This window comes from Tamandua tetradactyla, chromosome 2, assembly GCF_023851605.1.
Source record: "Tamandua tetradactyla isolate mTamTet1 chromosome 2, mTamTet1.pri, whole genome shotgun sequence".
NCBI lineage: Eukaryota > Metazoa > Chordata > Mammalia > Pilosa > Myrmecophagidae > Tamandua > Tamandua tetradactyla.
The window spans coordinates 147162999-147183782 of record NC_135328.1 but is presented as its reverse complement, the minus strand read 5'-3'; the positions used below and the strand labels follow the sequence as shown (position 1 = coordinate 147183782).

General features: G+C 34.9%; 1 protein-coding gene across 4 annotated transcripts in view; it reads right to left on the bottom strand.

The window, feature by feature from the left end:
• The window catches only part of SCAF8 (SR-related CTD associated factor 8), a 224653-nt gene that overhangs the window by 132525 nt on the left and 71344 nt on the right, over positions 1 to 20784 (bottom strand). For all 4 annotated transcript variants that reach the window (XM_077149337.1, XM_077149338.1, XM_077149336.1 and 1 more), the window contains 3 exons: positions 3750 to 3881; positions 3425 to 3537; positions 1300 to 1493 (listed from right to left, as the gene is read on the bottom strand). In XM_077149337.1, the coding sequence (XP_077005452.1) occupies positions 1300 to 1493; positions 3425 to 3537; positions 3750 to 3881 (439 nt within the window). The remainder of the gene's footprint in view (positions 1 to 1299; positions 1494 to 3424; positions 3538 to 3749; positions 3882 to 20784) is intronic.

Genomic DNA, 20784 nt, shown 5'->3' with positions numbered 1-20784 from the left:
CCATATCAGCCTGGCATTAAAAATGTTTGGTCTCTCACACTTAAAGGCAAATAGAAAGTTCAAATTAACACTGGCTCTCATAATCAGAAGATTCTAGCAAGATAGCCAAGGCCTGCTCACAGTGCCAGAACCTAGTAAGTAGCGAGCTGTCTCTGAGTTCCCAGATGCTCTAGGAGTATATGTTACACTAACTTTATCCATCTTGGTAGAAAGAATTCATCTGGAGATCTTAGAAATCAGATAACTCGATCTATGTCAGGTCTCGAAAACAAATGACAATTTGCTCCATTTTGGCCATTCACAGTCAATCAGTTCCCCTAAAAAGACACATTCCACTAAGAATCCTCCAGGCAGAAACTGGCACTAATTATAATTTATTTCACTTAACATTTCATTTTACTAAGTGATCCTTCAGCTAGCCCTCTCTTAACATAAACCCTGCCACAACCAAATTTGTTCTAACCATACACTGAGTAAACATATAAAGTGGAAGTTTGTATAATAGAAATTTCTTCTCTAGTATTGACCAAATAAATCTGTGATTTGCTTTAAAACTTATTCTCACAATTAAAAAAAAATTCCACAAGTTTCACAATGTTAAAAAAAAAGAGCAACTAAAGAGGCAATGACAATGAAATGCCACAAACAATCTTGGACTAAATCTAATAATGGAGGAGAAAAGGTTCCAAAAATTACAAAGTAAATATCCTTTTTTCTTAGGAAGAGTGTATGGAAGTATTTTGTGTTCACGGAGCAGAACATAAACAACCTACTTGCAAATGTTTAGAAAATGGACAGATTGATGGATACAGAGAATGCTGCAGCAAACGTGTCAAAATGTAAAATGCGGTCAATCTGGGTATCTTGAGGGAGAGGGTATACTGGATTTTCTAAAGTATGAGGTTGGTATTATTTTCGTGACTATCCTGTAAAGTTTGAAATTATTTCAAAATAACAAGTTTAAGAAAAATATTATACTGAAATATTTGCTCTGTATACTTATCATTCCTATAGACATTAATCATCATTGATTGTGCACCCATACTATGTTTACAAGCCAGGTCCACTTTATATCATTAGTTAAGTCTTTTGTTTTCTAACTTGTGTTAAAAAAAACAACAACACTCAATGACTTTAGTATACCAGTAAATCTGTATGTTGGAATGTTCTGACTTTCCCTTCTCTCCTCTATCACATTACAAAAATCAGGATAAAAGTATTTATTTACCAAGCCAACAAGAATGAGGTTGAGAAGATTTGTATCAGGTAACTTAGTATTTGTAAAAATATGTTACTTACCACTTAATGTTTTAGATCTAATTGGAGGTAACCCCTTTTTCTGTCGTTCTTTCTCCCTTTCTCGAGCTCTTCTTTCACTTGAGTATGAACGTGATGATTTCCTCTTTCTTTCTCTTGAGCGAGACCGTGATCGCTTTCTGTGTTTACGCTTTCGAGAACCAGAACGGGACCTAGACCTTCGCTTTCTTGGTGATCTATGAAAATATATATATATATTATTTTACTTCTAAGGAGAATATTATCCTGTCAAATTTCTCACTTCTAGGTGAGGAATAATTATCATTAAAAAAAATGGTTGTCAAATTTAGGTATTACAAAATTTTTTTTAAGAATAAATTAAGCATCAAACATGCATTTTCTCAAACCTTTGTGGTGCTTGGGTCCATACTAGTCATGCACGTTTGTCTGCAACTATTCTTAATGAGTTTGGATGAGTGTTCACAACCAAGAGGAAGGGGGCGAATAAGATATTAGAAGGGCCTAACTTTCTCTTGGTATCTTGCAACTCATTTTTCAAATGGAGTCAAGAAGAATGGGAATGAAAGCCCAAGTGAATAAAAAAACCTTTCTGGTGACAAAGATATTACATTCTTAAAATTAGGAAACAGACAATGCTTCCCACAGATCATTAGAGGTATTTAAATCTGCTTAGGCCTTCTCAACTTCTAAAATTTTATGATGCTTAATTTACAAGATAACGAGATAATAAAACAATGTGTCTTATATTTCCTGTCAAACATGAATAAAACAAAAAAAATAATATATGGATACTCTTTGCCTAATTGTGAAAACAGACACTATTGTTGAAGTCTGGCAACAATGGAATTGGTGGTGATCTCAGTGACTAACAGGTTGCATTCTAAGGAATATCCTTTTTTTTTAAAGTAAAATTCCTCTCAATTTTTTTTAAACTTTGCGTTATTTCAAGAAAATGAAATGGGACGTATATCAAGTTTACAACAACAAAATCAAAGCAAATCAAATATCAAGAAAAGTCATCTATTTAGAAATACAGTTATCAAGCTAGCCCTAACTTGAAATTTTCACATGAAACTTAGAAATAATTTTAATGACTAGAGAACAGTATGTGAAGAATGTGGTGGACAATAAAAAACAAAACACCAACTATTTTAAGAAATAAGAAAATACAAACTAATTCTTGAGATAGAAATGACCAAACAAAAATCATGTTTGGATGTAATCAATCATATGACACTGAATTATCCTCAAAATGCTTAATAAGGTGGTGATGCTATGACAAAAAGGGAAGTTTTGGGCACTCGTAATTCCTTCAGGAAGATAATTGACTTGACAAGGGCTTAGAGAAAGTTGGAATGGGAGGTTCTCATTTGCAAGACATGAAAACAAAAAAACCATTTGAGAAGAATGAGAAATGACAGAAAAAGTCATTCATGACGCTGCCCTTCTTCAGCATTTGCTGTTTCAGATTTTCAGGGGTTTTTTATTCATGTACAGAAAAGAGGTTATAAAAATGTTAAAAAATGTTTAAGGTGGCTTGTAGCAAAAACAAACAATCTATACTTGCTACACAAAAATTTACCATGGTAACAAGGTATCTTCAACCTATGTATGAATGAGTTTGTACATTAAAGAGCCTTAGCTATGTTGAAAATTCCACAAGAAAAACATTCGTAGGATATTTTAAATAACTATCTGACATTATGCTTAACATTTATAACAGCAATTTTATCATTTCATTTTTATGATCACCTTTGGTAATATTATGAGATGAAATGGAATGTAAGAAATACACCTAACACTATAACTCTACAGTTTGACTTAATTATCAATCTGGAATCAAAAATAATATCCTAAGTTGGGTGTCAACTTAATACTATGAACTAAAGTCAGGCATAATCAAATCCTAGCCGCATGATATAGCTGCTATTGTTATATACATTATTCAAATAAATGGCCACAGACATATTTAATTAAAAACACAAAACTAAGGTTATTTTCTGTTTTTGCAATTCTGAATTCTTCTGAGAACACCAGAAGAACCCGTCATCCCAAGAAAAATATTTCCTTTAATCTTGATGCAAAGCAACAAAAGCCAACATTTTGAAAGCTCAAGCACAGCTATTATTAAATACTATTGGAGAACCTTGAACGAGAGCGAGAATGTGTTCTTGATCTGGAGCGAACAGCCACTTTCTTTGCTTCTTGTTCAAAGATCTCCTCTACCACTCCATCTTGCCCTTCATCGATATCCATATCCTTGAAAGTCAAAAGAAAAGATTCAATATATACTGAAAATTAATTTTGCCATAAAAAATTCACTATAGTATTAATGATTAATAGGTAATGATTGTTAGAGAAAATAAAGATTGAATGTGAGAAAAAATATTGAAGACATTACCTATTATACAATATTTGATAACATGTTCGCTCTATTTAGTTTAAAAAATACATGACCCATTTATTTTCACCTGCTGCTGAATGTCTATGGAATCATCCAAATTTGCTTCGGGTTCAAGGAAATGTTGCTGACTGCTCCCTTGTGATGGTGACACTGAATGCTCTGACCCAAACGTTCCTTCTTGACTATCTTGTGGAGTTGTCTATTGAGAAAGCATACAGTTATGCAAATATTAGGAAATAATTCTTTTACAAATGAAAATTTAAACACAGCTGTTATTTGTTCTTGAATTGCTACCCAGCTAACATTAAAATAAAATTTTATAAACGGAGCCCAATACATAAAGAAATCCCATATTATATCTTCAATAAGTAATCTAAAATCATACTTTTCTGTAAATCTAATTTTACTTAAACACATGGAACACTGACAAAAAGAGTTGTCTGGTATTACGAGAATAATTAATTGTACTATAGTAGTGAATGGTACATGAATGTAGTGGAAACGGGAAGTCTAGAGTCACATATGTAACCAGAAAGAAAGTTGGAGGTTAAAAAATGGGAATGCATAACAGTGAATCTTGTGGTAGACAATGTCTGTGACTGACTGTTCAAATATAAAAAAGTTCTTTCATGAACTAGAACAAATATATGAAACTTATGCGTTAATAACAGAGGGGTATATGTGAAAAAATGAAACTATTGCAAACTGTTGACTATAGTTAACAGTAATATTTAATATTCTTTCATCAACAGTAACAAATGAACCACACCAATACCAGGAATCAATAATAAGGAGGGGTGGGGGTGGGGATCAGGGGTATGGGAATAATATGGTTTTCTTCCTTATTTTTATTTTTTTTCTCAAATAATGAAAATGTTCTAAAATTGATCATGAGGATGTGTGCCAAAGTGTGATGATACTATGAGCCAGTGATTGTATATTATGGATGGTTTGCATGGCACATGAATATATCTCAACAAAACTGCATTAAAAATAAAAGAATTGTTTGTGACAAAAACTAGAATGTTAGACTAGGATGTTAAGATTCAAAAGGCTTCAATATATTTTTTATTGCGGAAAATAGAAGATATTGGTGATTAATAAAAAGATTATATAAAGACATGCAGTTAATGGAATCTAGTATTTAATTGTCAATTAGCATAAATAAAAATATTATAAATGAAATCTAACAAAGTATTTCATATTTAAAAGCTAAATAGTATAAAAGTAAAACAAAGCTCAAGTGCCACTATCAAGATCATTCATCTAACAAAACAGTTCCTATCTTGTACCTTCCCAACTTCCTTCTCTGGGAATTCACAAGATAAATACTACGCAGTACTGTGAGATTAGTAAAATATTTCAAAAAACTCTAATAAAAATTAGGCAAGAAAGCCTAATCATAGAAATGTTTCAAATTTGAGCCTTCATTGTTTGGGGCTACAATTATAGTAATTAATACAGTGACACAGCTTGCTTAATACCAAGCAGTACAAGTCTTACTAGCAATCATATATTCTATGGTATTAACTTAAAAAATGAGAAAACTATGCTCTATGAAAAAACTTGATTTGTTCAGTAAAATCTAAAACATGATCTTACAGATGTTTTAGATTTAAAAAAAAGTTCTTGGTAGCACACAAGCTGAGAATTACTGTAAAAATCAACAGAAAATAGCAACTAGAAATTACTCTCTGCAATTGTGAACAAGTTACGCAAACGCTAAGTTTCAGCTTCAAATATTAAAAGGATTTTAAGTGCCAACTGTATTTCAAACCTGCTAAGGCAATAAATGAGACTACAACAAAAGAAAATATTCATTAAAGAACAGAAAGACATATAGCTGGCACTAGTTTAAGAAGATTACAAAGAGTTAGGTTTAAGAAATGCCACAGTATTATACAAGATAACACTAGGAAATAATAGCTACCCAAAGAACCTGTGCTTTTAATTACTATGGTAATCTCCAACAGGATATTAAGATAGGATCATAAAAGCTCTATTCCTAGAACCTATTAGGTGGTTGGCATCTTTACCTATCAAAAGAAGAAATAGACAAAACACTGTGCTTCAGTTGCAAGATACTACAAAAATTTCAGGAAGTTAAAAAAAACAAACAGTTCATTCAGGGATTTTCAAAGCTGTTCAACAACAGAATAAATGAGTAAGAATGACTCCCCAAAAGTTATTTCATACAATTCACTGGCTTTGAAAAGTACTAAATTTATATCATTTTAGTGCACAGATACGATTTTTCTATACTAAGAGCCTAGAGATGCCAAAATTTTTCCTAATAGTTTATTTCAATTAAAAAATGTCCTATTATGAAAGTGAAATTATCCTGGCTTCAGTATGAAATCTATTTTTCTTTCACCAATATGGTACCATAAGTACATAACTTTGTGCATTTTCAGTATTCTCCTATAGCAGTATCATTAAATATATATTAAAAGTAAATATTTTATGTATCTTTAAAATAAAAACAATTTACAAGCAAGATCAAGACTTTTTTCATGTTTCAACTGCATTCAGGTATTCAGGATAGCAATTTGTTTACAAGTGAGTTTCAAAAATATTGCTCTGACATTTAAACCAGTGGGGGGAGGAAGGGAAAGGCAGCATAAAAAGCAACAGCCAAAAGGAACATTAAAGAACATTTCCATATGACTTAATTTACAAGGAGGAAAAAGGCTCTCCAAAGACAAAAAAAATTTTCAAAGTTTAACAGGAAATTAAAGCCAAAGTTAGGTTTAGATCAGAAAGCAGTCCTTGACTATTAAATATCTGTTCTATACAATAACAGTGACCCAAAATTAGTAAATAAGCAGTCTTCCAGAGCAATCAAAACTGTCTTAAGCATAGCCCTGGCACAAGCCTATAAGTGACACAAATAACAATAGAATTCAGAGCAACACAGCAAGATAATTTTTGACTTCATACTGTCTTGTCCTAATTCAGAACAGGCATACCTCAGAGATATTGCAGGTTCAGTACCAGACCATGGCAATACAGCAAATATTGCAATAAAGTGATTCAAATGAATTTTTTGGTTTCCCAGTGCATTTAAAAGTTGCATTTATGGGCTAAGCCCTCAATCTTGGGGTTTGTTCATATGAGGCTTGTCGCCACAAAGGACAGGCTAAGCCTACTTAAATTAGGTCTAAGAGTCACCCCCAGAGAACCTCTTTTGTTGCTCAGATGTGGCCTATCTCTCAATCAACACAGCAAGCAAACTCATGCCCTCCCCCTCTATGTGAGACATGACTCCCAGGGGTGTAAACGTCCTTGGCAACGTGGGACAGAAATCCTAGCATCAACAGATCAAGAAAACCTTCTGGACAGAAAGGAGGAAGACAGAAATGAGACAAAATAAAGTGTCAGTGGCTGAGAGATTTCAAACAGAGTCAAAGAGGTTATCCTGGAGGTTATTCTTACACATTATACAGATATTATCTTTTTAGTTTAAGGTGCATTAGAGGCTAGAGGGAAGTGCCTGAAACTGTAGAGCTGTGTTCCAGTGGCCATGTTTCTTGAATATGATTGTATAATGTGCAAACCTTGTGTCTGATGCTCCTTTTTTTTTTTTTTTAACACGGGCAGGCACCGGGAATGAACCCAGGTCCTCTAGCATCGCAGGCAAGCATTCCTGCCTGCTGAGCCAACGTGGCCCCTGATGCTCCTTTTATCTATGGTATGGATAGATGAGTAAAAAGTAAGAATTAAAAATAAATAAATAGGGGGAACAAATGTTCAAATAAATTGAGTAGACTGAAATACTAGTGATCAATGAAAGGGAGTGCTCAGGGGTATAGAAAAAAATAGGGGAAACAAAGGATAAAATATATTGGGTAGATGGAAATACTAGTGGTCAATGAGAGGGAGGGGTAAGGGGTATTGTATGTATGAGTTTTTCTTTTTTCTTTTTATTTCTTTTTCTGAAGTGATGCAACTGTTCTAAGAAATGATCATGGTGATGAATATACAACTATGTGATGATATTATAAGCCATTGATTATACACCAAGAATGGAATGCTCATATGTTAAGAATGTTCGTATTTGTATGTTGTTTTGTCAATAAAAATTTTAAAAGTTACATTACACTATACATTATAAGTGAGCAAGAGCATCATGTTCAAAACAATGAACAAACCTTAATTAAAATGTGACACAGAAATCCAAAGTGAGTGCATACTGTTGGAAAAATGGTAACTATACTTGCTTTCTTTACTCAGGGTTGCCAGAAACTTTTAAATTATAGAACAACAAAACAACATAGTAAATGCGAAATACAATTAAGTGAAGTACAATAACACGAGGTATGCCTGTATGCCTATATTCTTCAAATCACTTATTTCTGTTTCATACTTTTTGAGCCCCATACTACCCTATCCCCATTTGCTTTACACATATTTGAAAATTTAATGAGTTAACTCTTGGCATAACCATCAGGGTGAATTGCAAACAAGTTTCAAAGTTTCTTTTTCGAGTAGTTTTATCTAATTGAAAGTATTGCTATATCATGACCTTATTTTTTCTTACAGGTCATATAAAGAAAAAAGAGAAAAGATAATTAAAAAAATCAGTTAAAGAGGTCATAAACATGGCAACAGGAGATATCCCCAAAAAAGCCTCCAGAGAGATTACGCAAATAAAAAGAAATGCCACTTGCTTAGAATTCTGAAAAATGGTAGATACTGTAGAAGGACATCATAAATGCTTAACAGGAGAAAAAGAATATTTTCAGGCAGGAAATTTCTTTCACAGACCCATCAGTCTGCTTTTCTCTCCCTTACTTGGTCCCGCTCAGCTCGGGAATTGCTCAGAGGCAGTGGCCTGGTCCCACCCACCATAGGGAGAGACCATAGAGATCACTGAAAGTAGTGAATTGGAAACCCCTAGCAAATCCAGACAAAGAAACCCAAGGAGGAAGACAAGCCACTGCATACAAAAGGTCCCCAGTGTAGGAAAGAGAGACCTCAAGGAACTGCTGGCAAGAAACTCAATCACCCAGTTTCTGTTGCCTGGAACACCTAAACACACACAGACTTTTCAGAAGTGACTCACCTTTCTGGATTGAAACAACGTGGCTCCCTGGGACAGAAAACCCCTAACAAGGAAGAAACCAGACACAAAATAGTCTCATGGGGCCAAAAAAAAAAAAAAAAACGGGGCGGGGGGGCGTGCTGTTAAGACAGGATGGGTCCCAGAATTAAAAAATACGAGGAAAGAATTTTTTAATCATAGGAGATGGGAAGAAAATTCTGCACACACAAAAAACCCAGAACTGATCAAGATACCCAAGGAAGGAACAGAAGAAAGCTTTCACCCACAAGTGAAACAATTGCACAAAAAGTGCAATCGTAAAAATGGTGCCACATATCCAAGAATCAGACGTAAAAGTGCTAAGAATATCTGAACAATTAAACACAGGCTATTTTAAAATTCTAAAGTAAGCTGAACAAAGCATGAAAGAAAAGCCTCAATACAAAGCCAAACACAATAAAACCCTAGACAAGAGGGAGAAACTGATCTTCAAGAATTAATTCATCAAGATAATCAGACGTCCAGAAATCAACCAAAAAATTACAAGCCATCCATACTAAACAGGAAGATAAGGTTCAGTAAGGGAATGTACTAAAACTTCAAAGGAGACTCAGAAATTGGAACAATTAATGAAAGATGTTCAAACAAATTTCCTAAATCAATTGAAGGAGATGAAGAAAAATATGCATGAAGTACTAAAGAATATTAAGAAGAGACTGTGTGAACATAAAGAATTTGAAAATATAAAAGGAAACAAAACAGAAATTATGGGGATGAAAAGCATAATAATAGACATTAAAATACACTAGAGGCATACACCAGCGGATCTGAACAAGCAGAAGAAAGAATCAGTGAAAAGCAAGACAGAAAGCAGGACAATCAATCATATAGAAGAACAGACAAAGAAAAGAAATTAAAAAAAAAACCTGTTCAGTGTCTCAGGGATTTGAATGACAGCACAAAGCACACAAACATGTACATCATGGGTGTCCCAGAAAGAGAAGAGAATGAAAAGGGGGGCAGAAAGAATAGTTGAGGAAATAATGGCTGAAAAACCTAAATATGTATGTTTAAGAAGTGCAGTCCAAAGAGAATAAAACCAAATACACCTAATTCAAGACACACACTAATCAGATTTTCAAATGCCAAAGATAAAGAGAGGAATCTAAAACCACCAAGACAAAAGTGATTTATCACATGCAAGGTATCCTCATAAGACTAAGTTTCCATTTCTCACCAGAAACCATGAGGGCAAGAAGGAAGTGATATCATCTATTTAAGGTACTGAAAGTGAAAAACTGCCAGACAAAAATTCTTAACTCAGCAAAACTGTCCTTCAAAAATGAGGGATAGTTCCTGGAAGATGGCGGCTTAGTAAGACGCGCGGATCTTAGTTTCTTCTCCAGGACACCTACTAGGGGAGTAGAAACGATACAGAAAGCGCCCAAAGCCACAACAGAGATAAAAAAGACAGCGTACCCCATCCTGGAACGGCTGGCTGGCTGGCTGAGAGAAGCAGCTCGGGTGAGATCGCCGAGGCGCGCGGGCCTTACCGGGCGGGGTGGCAAGCGGCCGGAGTTACTCCCTTCCCCCTTCCCGGGCCGGCTGGGAGAATTGGAGAGGCGGTCCCATGAAACAAAGACGGCTGGCGCCCACACCACGCGCAGCCCCCGGACCAACTGAGAGAATTGGATCGGAAACCCCCAGGCCGCAGAGAACGGTGACGGGTGGGGGAGGCCCCTTCCAAACCCGTGACTCCCGGGGAACGTGCATTCTCTCGGGCGGGCCGCTGCCGCTGGCGCCCTCCCGCCACGCTTGTTGCCCAGGGCCGACTAGGAAATTCGGACGGGCTCTTTCCCTGGCTGCGGCGACCAGCAACCCTCCCTGCGTTCGGACCCCGGGCCGGCTTAAGCCGTTTCGGCTAGCGAACCCCCAGGACGGCGAGAGTTTTCCAAAGTTTAAGGTCCCACAGCACCTTTTACTGGTGGGACCCGCAGACAAACGGGTGCCACGAGCGCCACCTACTGGGCAGGATAAGAAAAACAGAACCCAGAGATTTCACAGAAAAATATTACAACCTTGCTGGGTCCAACACCAAGAGAAATCTGAATAAATGCCCAGACGCCAGCAGCAGAAGATAACTGTCCACGCTCAAAAGATTGAGAATATGGCTCAGTCAAAGGAACAAACCAATAGCTCAAATGAGACACAAGAGCTGAGACAACTAATGCTGAATATACGAACAGAAATGGAAAACCTCTTCAAAAATGAAATCGATAAATTGAGGGAGGACATGAAGAGGACATGGGCTGAACATAAAGAAGAAATAGAAACCTGAAAAAACAAATCGCAGAACTTATGGAAGTGAAGGATAAAGTAGCAAACATAGAAAAAATAATGGATAGCTACAATGATAGATTTAAAGAGACAGAAGATAGAATTAGTGATTTGGAGGATGGAACATCTGAATTCCAAAAAGAAACAGAAACTATAGGGAAAAGAATGGAAAAATTTGAACAGGGTATCAGGGAACTCAAGGACAATATGAACCGCACAAATATACGTGTTGTGGGTGTCCCAGAAGGAGAAGAGAAGGGAAAAGGAGGAGAAAAACTAATGGAAGAAATTATCACTGAAAATTTCCCAACTCTTATGAAAGACCTAAAATTACAGATCCAAGAAGTGCAGCGCACCCCAAAGAGATTAGACCCAAATAGGCGTTCTCCAAGACACTTACTAGTTAGAATGTCAGAGGTCAAAGAGAAAGAGAAGATCTTGAAAGCAGCAAGAGAAAAACAATCCATTACATACAAGGGAAACCCAATAAGATTTTGTGTAGATTTCTCAGCAGAAACCATGGAAGCTAGAAGACAGTGGGATGATATATTTAAAATACTAAAAGAGAAAAACTGCCAACCAAGACTCCTATATCCAGCAAAATTATCCTTCAAAAATGAGGGAGAAATTAAAACATTCTCAGACAAAAAGTCACTGAAAGAATTTGTGACCAAGAGACCAGCTCTGCAAGAAATACTAAAGGGAGCACTAGAGTCAGATACAAAAAGACAGAAGAGAGAGATATGGAAAAGAGTGTAGAAAGAAGGAAAATCAGATATGATATATATAATACAAAAGGCAAAATGTTAGAGGAAAATATTATCCAAACAGTAATAACACTAAATGTCAATGGACTGAATTCCCCAATCAAAAGACATAGATTGGCAGAATGGATTAAAAAACAGGATCCTTCTATATGCTGTCTACAGGAAACACATCTTAGACCCAAAGATAAACATAGGTTGAAAGTGAAAGGTTGGGAAAAGATATTTCATGCAAATAACAACCAGAAAAGAGCAGGAGTGGCTATACTAATATCCAACAAATTAGACTTCAAATGTAAAACAGTTAAAAGAGACAAAGAAGGACACTATATACTAATAAAAGGAACAGTTAAACAAGAAGACATAACAATCATAAATATTTACGCACCGAATCAGAATGCCCCAAAATACGTGAGGAATATACTGCAAACATTGAAAAGGGAAATAGACTCATATACCATAATAGTTGGAGACTTCAACTCACCACTCTCATCAAGGGACAGAACATCTAGACAGAGGATCAACAAAGAAACAGAGAATCTGAATATTACTATAAATGAACTAGACTTAATAGACATTTATAGGACATTACATCCCACAACAGCAGGATACACCTTTTTCTCAAGTGCTCATGGATCATTCTCAAAGATAGACCATATGCTGGGTCACAAAGCAAGTCTTAACAAATTTAAAAAGATTGAAATCTTACACAACACTTTCTCGGACCATAAAGGAATGATGTTGGAAATCAATAATAGGCAGAGTGCCAGAAAATTCACAAATACGTGGAGGCTCAACAACACACTCCTAAACAACGACTGGGTCAAAGAAGAAATTGCAAGGGAAATTAGCAAATACATCGAGGCGAATGAAAATGAAAACACAACATATCAAAACTTATGGGACGCAGCAAAGGCAGTGCTAAGAGGGAAATTTATTGCTCTAAATGCCTATATCAGAAAAGAAGAAAAGGCAAAAATTCAGGAATTAACTATCCATTTGGAAGAACTGGAGAAAGAACAGCAAGCTAACCCCAAAGCAAGCAAAAGGAAAGAAATAACAAAGATTAGAGCACAAATAAATGAAATTGAAAACATGAAAACAATAGAGAATATCAATAAGGCCAGAAGTTGGTTCTATGAGAAAATCAATAAGATTGATGGGCCCTTAGCAAGATTGACAAAAAGAAGAAGAGAGAGGATGCAAATAAATAAGATCAGAAATGGAAGAGGAGACATAACTACTGACCTCACAGAAATAAAGGAGGTAATAACAGGATACTATGAACAACTTTACGCTAATAAATACAACAATTTAGAGGAAATGGACGGGTTCCTGGAAAGACATGAACAACCAACTTTGACTCAAGAAGACATAGATGACCTCAACAAACCAATCACAAGTAAAGAAATTGAATTAGTCATTCAAAAGCTTCCTAAAAAGAAAAGTCCAGGACCAGATGGCTTCACATGTGAATTCTACCAAACGTTCCAGAAAGAATTAGTACCAATTCTCTGCAAACTCTTCAAAAAAATCGAAGTGGAGGGAAAACTACCTAATTCATTCTATGAAGCCAACATCACCCTCATACCAAAACCAGGCAAAGATATTACAAAAAAAGAAAACTACAGACCAATCTCTCTAATGAATACAGATGCAAAAATCCTCAATAAAATTCTAGCAAATCGTATCCAACAGCACATTAAAAGAATTATACATCATGACCAAGTAGGATTCATCCCAGGTATGCAAGGATGGTTCAACATAAGAAAATCAATTAATGTAATACACCATATCAACAAATCAAAGCAGAAAAATCACATGATCATCTCAATTGATGCAGAGAAGGCATTCGACAAGATTCAACATCCTTTCCTGTTGAAAACACTTCAAAAGATAGGAATACAAGGGAACTTCCTTAAAATGATAGAGGGAATATATGAAAAACCCACAGCTAATATCATCCTCAATGGGGAAAAATTGAAAACTTTCCCCCTAAGATCAGGAACAAGACAAGGATGTCCACTATCACCACTATTATTCAACATTGTGTTGGAGGTTCTAGCCAGAGCAATTAGACAAGAAAAAGAAATACAAGGCATCAAAATTGGAAAGGAAGAAGTAAAACTATCACTGTTTGCAGACGATATGATACTATACGTCGAAAACCCGGAAAAATCCACAACAAAACTACTAGAGCTAATAAATGAGTACAGCAAAGTAGCAGGTTACAAGATCAACATTCAAAAATCTGTAGCATTTCTATACACTAGTAATGAACAAGCTGAGGGGGAAATCAAGAAACGAATCCCATTTACAATTGCAACTAAAAGAATAAAATACCTAGGAATAAATTTAACTAAAGAGACAAAAAACCTATATAAAGAAAACTACAAAAAACTGCTAAAAGAAATCACAGAAGACCTAAATAGATGGAAGGGCATACCGTGTTCATGGATTGGAAAACTAAATATAGTTAAGATGTCAATCCTACCTAAATTGATTTACAGATTCAATGCAATACCAATCAAAATCCCAACAACTTATTTTTCAGAAATAGAAAAACCAATAAGCAAATTTATCTGGAAGGGCAGGGTGCCCCGAATTGCTAAAAACATCTTGAGGAAAAAAAACGAAGCTGGAGGTCTCGCGCTGCCTGACTTTAAGGCATATTATGAAGCCACAGTGGTCAAAACAGCATGGTATTGGCATAAAGATAGATATATCGACCAATGGAATCGAATAGAGTGCTCAGATATAGACCCTCTCATCTATGGACATTTGATCTTTGATAAGGCAGTCAAGCCAACTCACCTGGGACAGAGCAGTCTCTTCAATAAATGGTGCCTAGAGAACTGGATATCCATATGCAAAAGAATGAAAGAAGACCCATCTCTCACACCCTATACAAAAGTTAACTCAAAATGGATCAAAGATCTAAACATTAGGTCTAAGACCATAAAACAGTTAGAGGAAAATGTTGGGAGATATCTTATGGATCTTACAACTGGAGGCGGTTTTATGGACCTTAAACCTAAAGCAAGAGCACTGAAGAAGGAAAGAAATAAATGGGAACTCCTCAAAATTAAACACTTTTGTGCATCAAAGAACTTCATCAAGAAAGTAGAAAGACAGCCTTCACAATGGGAGACAATATTTGGAAATGATATATCAGATAAAGGTCTAGTATCCAGAATTTATAAAGAGATTGTTCATCTCAACAACAAAAAGACAGCCAACCCAATTACAAAATGGGAAAAAGACTTGAACAGACACCTCTCAGAAGAGGAAATACGGATGGCCAAGAGGCACATGAAGAGATGCTCAATGTCCCTGGCCATTAGAGAAATGCAAATCAAAACCACAATGAGATATCATCTCACACCCACCAGAATGGCCATTATCAACAAAACAGAAAATGACAAGTGCTGGAGAGGATGCGGAGAAAGAGGCACACTTATCCACTGTTGGTGGGAATGTCAAAGGGTGCAACCACTGTGGAAGGCAGTTTGGCGGTTCCTCAAAAAGCTGAATATAGAACTGCCATACGACCCAGCAATACCATTGCTAGGTATCTACTCAAAGGACTTAAGGGCAAAGACACAAACGGACATTTGCACACCAATGTTTATTGCAGCATTATTTACAATTGCAAAGAGATGGAAACAGCCAAAATCTCCATCAACAGAAGAGTGGCTAAACAAACTGTGGTATATACATACGATGGAATATTATGCAGCTTTAAGACAAGATAAACTTATGAACCATGTAATAACATGGATGGACCTAGAGAATATTATGCTGAGTGAATCCAGCCAAAAACTAAAGGACAAATACTGTATGGTCCCACTGATGTGAACGGACATTCGAGAATAAACTTGAAATATGTCATTGGTAACAGAGTTCAGCAGGAGTTAGAAACAGGGTAAGACAATGGGTAATTGAAGCTGAAGGGATACAGACTGTGCAACAGGACTAGATACAAAAACTCAAAAATGGACAGCACAATAATACCTAATTGTAAAGTAATCATGTTAAAACACTGAATGAAGCTGCATCTGAGCTATAGGTTTTTGTTTTGTTTTGTTTTGATTTTACTATTATTACTTTTATTTTTTTCTCTATATTAACATTCTATATCTTTTTCGGTTATGTTGCTAGTTCTTCTAAACCAATGCAAATGTACTAAGAAATGATGATCATGCATCTATGTGATGATGTTAAGAATTAATGATTGCATGTGTAGAATGGTATGATCTCTAAATGTTGGGTTAATTTCTTTTTTTCCGTTAATTAAAAAAAAAAAAAAAAAGAGAAGGGATAATTGGAGATGAAGGGATACAGACTGTACAACGGGACTGGATATAAAAACTCAGAAATGGACAGCACAATACTACCCAATTGTAATGCAATTATGTTAAAACACTGAATGAAGCTGCATGTGAGGTATAGGTTTTTTGTTTTTGTTTTTTTTGTTTTTTTTCTTTCTATTATTGTTTTAATTCTTATTCTGTTGTCTTTTTATTTCTTTTTCTAAATCGATGCAAATGTGCTAAGAAATGATGAATATGCAACTATGTGATGTTATTAAGAATTACTGATTGTACATGTAGATTGGAATGATTTCTAATTGTTTTGTTAATTCTTTTTTTTAATTAATAAAAAAAAATATAAGATTCAAAAAAAAAAAAAAAATGAGGGATAATCTGAAATATTCACAGAAAAACAGAAACAGAGATTTCATCAATAAGAGACTTTCCTTACAAGAATTACTAAAGGGAGTTCTGCAGGTTGAAAAGAAAAAACATGAGACAGTGGCTTGAAGTAGTATGAAGAAATGAAGATCATCAGTAAGGGTAACTAAAAGGGTAAAAGTAAAATCCAATTTTCCACTGTCTTCAACAGACAACTCTACTCAAATTCCTATAAAAATCCCAAAAATTGAATGATAAAAAGACATATTTTCTCCTAACAGAAATGAAAAATACAAAGTGGTACAAAAACAACATAAAGAGAGGAGGAAACAGAGGGATATTGAAGCTAAGTTGGTATCTTTTCCAGTTCATAGTTTTTAGATGTAGGCTGTATAAATATAAACCTCAGGGTAACCACAAAGAAAGTATTTAAAATACATACAGACACAGAAATGAGAAAGGGATCAGTCAGATACATCATAAAAGGTCAACTATTCAGAAATGGAGTTTGCAATAAAGGAAGAATAAAAAAATAAAAAAACCAAAGGATATAATGGCTGAAGCGAGTTCTGCTTTTACAGTAATAATACTCAATGTTAATGGATTAAACTCTCCAATTAAAACTCACAGATCGGCAGAATGGATACAAAAGTAAGATCTGACAAGAGACTCACCTTAGACACAAAGACACAAATAGACTGAAAATGAAAGGATGGAAAAAGATATTCCATGCAAACAGTAACCAAGAAAGCAATGTGAAAGCTATACTAATATCGGACAAATAGATTTTAAGTAAAAAACTGTTGTAAGAGAGAAAAAAGGAGACTATATATTATTAAAGGGGCAAGCCACCAAGAAGAAATAACTTATCATAAATGCTTATGCACCTACCTACAGTGCTCCAAAACACATGAAGCAAACACTGGCAAAAAAGCCACATCTTCTTGGAGAGTAGAGGAAAGTTCAATACAGCATTCTCATTGAGAGACTGAACATGGAGACATACCAATAAGGAAACAGAGCACTCAAATAATATGATAAATGAACTAGACCTAACATAGCCCAAAACAGCAGGATATACATTCTTCTCAGGTCAATTCAAGGAGATGAAAGTAAATAACTATAAAGAGCAAAAGGATATTAAGAAGACAATTGCAAGTATAAACACAAGAATTTGAAAGCATAAAAAGAAACAGCAAAAATTATGGGGATAAAAGGCATAATAATAGAGACTAAAAATATATTCAAAGCATAGAACAGCAGATTTGAACAGTCAGAAGAAAGAATCAATGAACTAAAGACAGGACAATCAAAATCATACAGTCAGAAAAACAGAGAGATAAAGGGATAGAAAAAAATCGAACTGTCTCAGGGATTTCAGTAACAGCATAAAGCAAACAAAAATGCATCATGGGTTTGTCAGAAGGAGAAAGAGAAGGGAAAGGGGACAGAAAGAGTATGTGAGCAATCAACAGTCAAAAATTTCCCAATTCTTCTGAAAGACATAAATACACATGTTCAAGAAGCACAACATACTCCAAATAGAATAATTCATAAAAGACCTACTCTCAGACACATACTAATCAAAACATCAAATGCCAGAAGAGAGAATTCTGAAAGCAACAAGAGAAAAGCAATTCGTCGCACACAAGGGATCCTTGATAAGACCAAGTTCTGATTTCTCATCAGAAACCAAGGAGGCAAGAAGGCAGAGTTAAGATACATCTAATGAATTGAAAGAGAAAACAGCCAGCCAAATATTCTTTATCCAGCTGTCTTTCAAAAATGAGTGAGTTTAAAATATTCACAAATAAACAGAAACTTAACAAAAGATCTGCCCTGCAAGAATTACTAAAAGAAGTTATGTAGGTTGAAAGGAAAAGACAGGAGAGAGTGCCTTAGAGTAGCATGAAGAAGTGAAAGTCATCAGTGAAGGTAACTAAATATACAACATTATTCTCTACTTTCTACAAAAATCAGAATATGACTGAATAAAAAGAAAGTATATTTCCTGATAACCGATATGCAAAATATAAAGCGGTAACATGGGAGAAAACAATATAAAGAGGGGAAACAAGGATATCCAAGCAGAGAACATAGTATACTACTGAAGTATGTATCTTTTCAACTTAGGTTATGTAATACAAACTTCAGGGTAACTATAAAGAAAATATTTTAAAAATACACAGAAACAATTGAGAAAGGGATCAGTCACATACAGTACAAAAGATCAACTATACTGAAAATGAGTTTGCAGTAAAGGAAAAGTGAACCAAAATAAAGATAAGACATATCAAAGCCAAAGGACAAAACAGGTGAAGTACTGTCTTTAGTGAAGTCAGTATTGTCTTTACAGTAATAACACTGAAAGTCAATGGATTAAATTTCTCATCAAAAGACAAATTAGCTGAATAAATAAAAAAGCATGACACAACCACTGTTTAGAAGAGACACAACTTAGACCCAAAGATAGAAACAGGTTGAAAGTGAAAGAATGGAAAAAGATATTCCATACAAATAGTATCCCAAAAAAAGACTGGGGTGGCTATACTAGTATCAAATAGAAATAAAATTTAAGTCAAAAGTTGTTCTAAGAGACAAAAAAAGAACATAATAAAAGGGGCAATCCACCAAACAGAAATAACAATAATAAACATGCACTAACCATGGTGTTCCAAAATACATGAGATAAACCCTGGCAAAACTGAAGGAAGAAATAGACACCTCTAAAAATAGGTGAAGATTTCAATATACCACTTTCATCAATAGATAGGACATTCAGATTTAAGCTCAATAAAGAAACAGAGAACTGAATAATATGATAAATGAACTAGACCTAATGAACATATTCAGAAATTACATCCCAAAACAGTAGTATATACATTCTTCTCAAGTGCACATGGGTCATTCTCTAGAATAGACCACATGTTGAGTCACAAAACAAGTTTCAACAAATTTAAAAAGACTGAAATTCTACGAACATCTTCTCTTACCACAATGGGTTGAAACCAGAAATCAATAGCAGACTGATAACTGGAACATCCACAAACATATGAAAGTTAAATAAATACTCTAAGAACAGTGAGTGGGTCAGAGAACAAATTGAAAGGGAAATCAGTAAATGTTTGAGACAATGACAATACAATATATCAAAACTTATGGGATACAGCAAAAGCAGAGCTGAGAGGGAAATCTATAGCTCTAAACACTTATATTAAAAAAGAAGAAAGAGGTACAATATAAGACCTAACTATACAAATGGAGAATATAAAAAAAGAACAGCAAACTAACCCAAAAGTAAGCAGAAAGAAATAACAATCTAATCTAAAAGAGTAGACATAAATGAAATTGAGAAAAGAACAATACAGAGAATCAACAAAACCAAAAGTTGGTTCATTGAAAGACCAATAAAACTGACAAACCCATAGCTAGACAGACAAAAAAAAGAGAGGAAATGCAAACCAATATCAGAAAACAAAGGGGGGAATTAGTACTGACCCCACAGAGAGTAAAAGGATCATAAGAGGATACTATGAACAACTGTAAGCCAACAAATCAGATATCTTAGATGAAATGGATAAATTCCTAGAAGCACATGAAAAACCTACACTGACTCCAGAAGAAACAGGAACCCAACAGACCAATTATGAAAAGAGCCTGAATCAGTCATCAAAAACCTCCTCAAAAAGAAAAGACAGGACTAGATGGTTTCACAGATGAATTCTACCAATAATTTCAAAAATCATTAATACCAATCCTGCTCAAACTCTTCCAAAAAACTGAAGAGGGAAAATTATATAACACACTGGATGAAGTGTTAATATGCAAGAATAGAAAATTACATACCCATTTCTCTTATTAATATAAATGCAAAAGTCCACCCCCTCCAATACTAGCAAATCGAATACAATAGCACAACAAAAGAATTATACATGATGATGAAACAGGTTTTATCTCAGGTATATACGGATGGTTCAATATAAGAAAATCAATTAATGTAATAAACCTCTTTAAGAAAACAAAGGGAGGAACCACATATTCATCTCAACGCAGAAAAGGAATTTCACAAAATTCAGCATTCCTTCACGATAACAACTTAAAAATTTAGGAATAGAAAGAAACTTCCTCAATATGATAGTGGGCACATATGAAGAACCCACAGCTAACGTCTTACTCAAAGGTGAAAAACTGAAAGCTTTCCCCTCCAAGATCTGGAACAAAAGAAGGACGCTCATTTCACCATTGTCATTCAAAACTGTACTG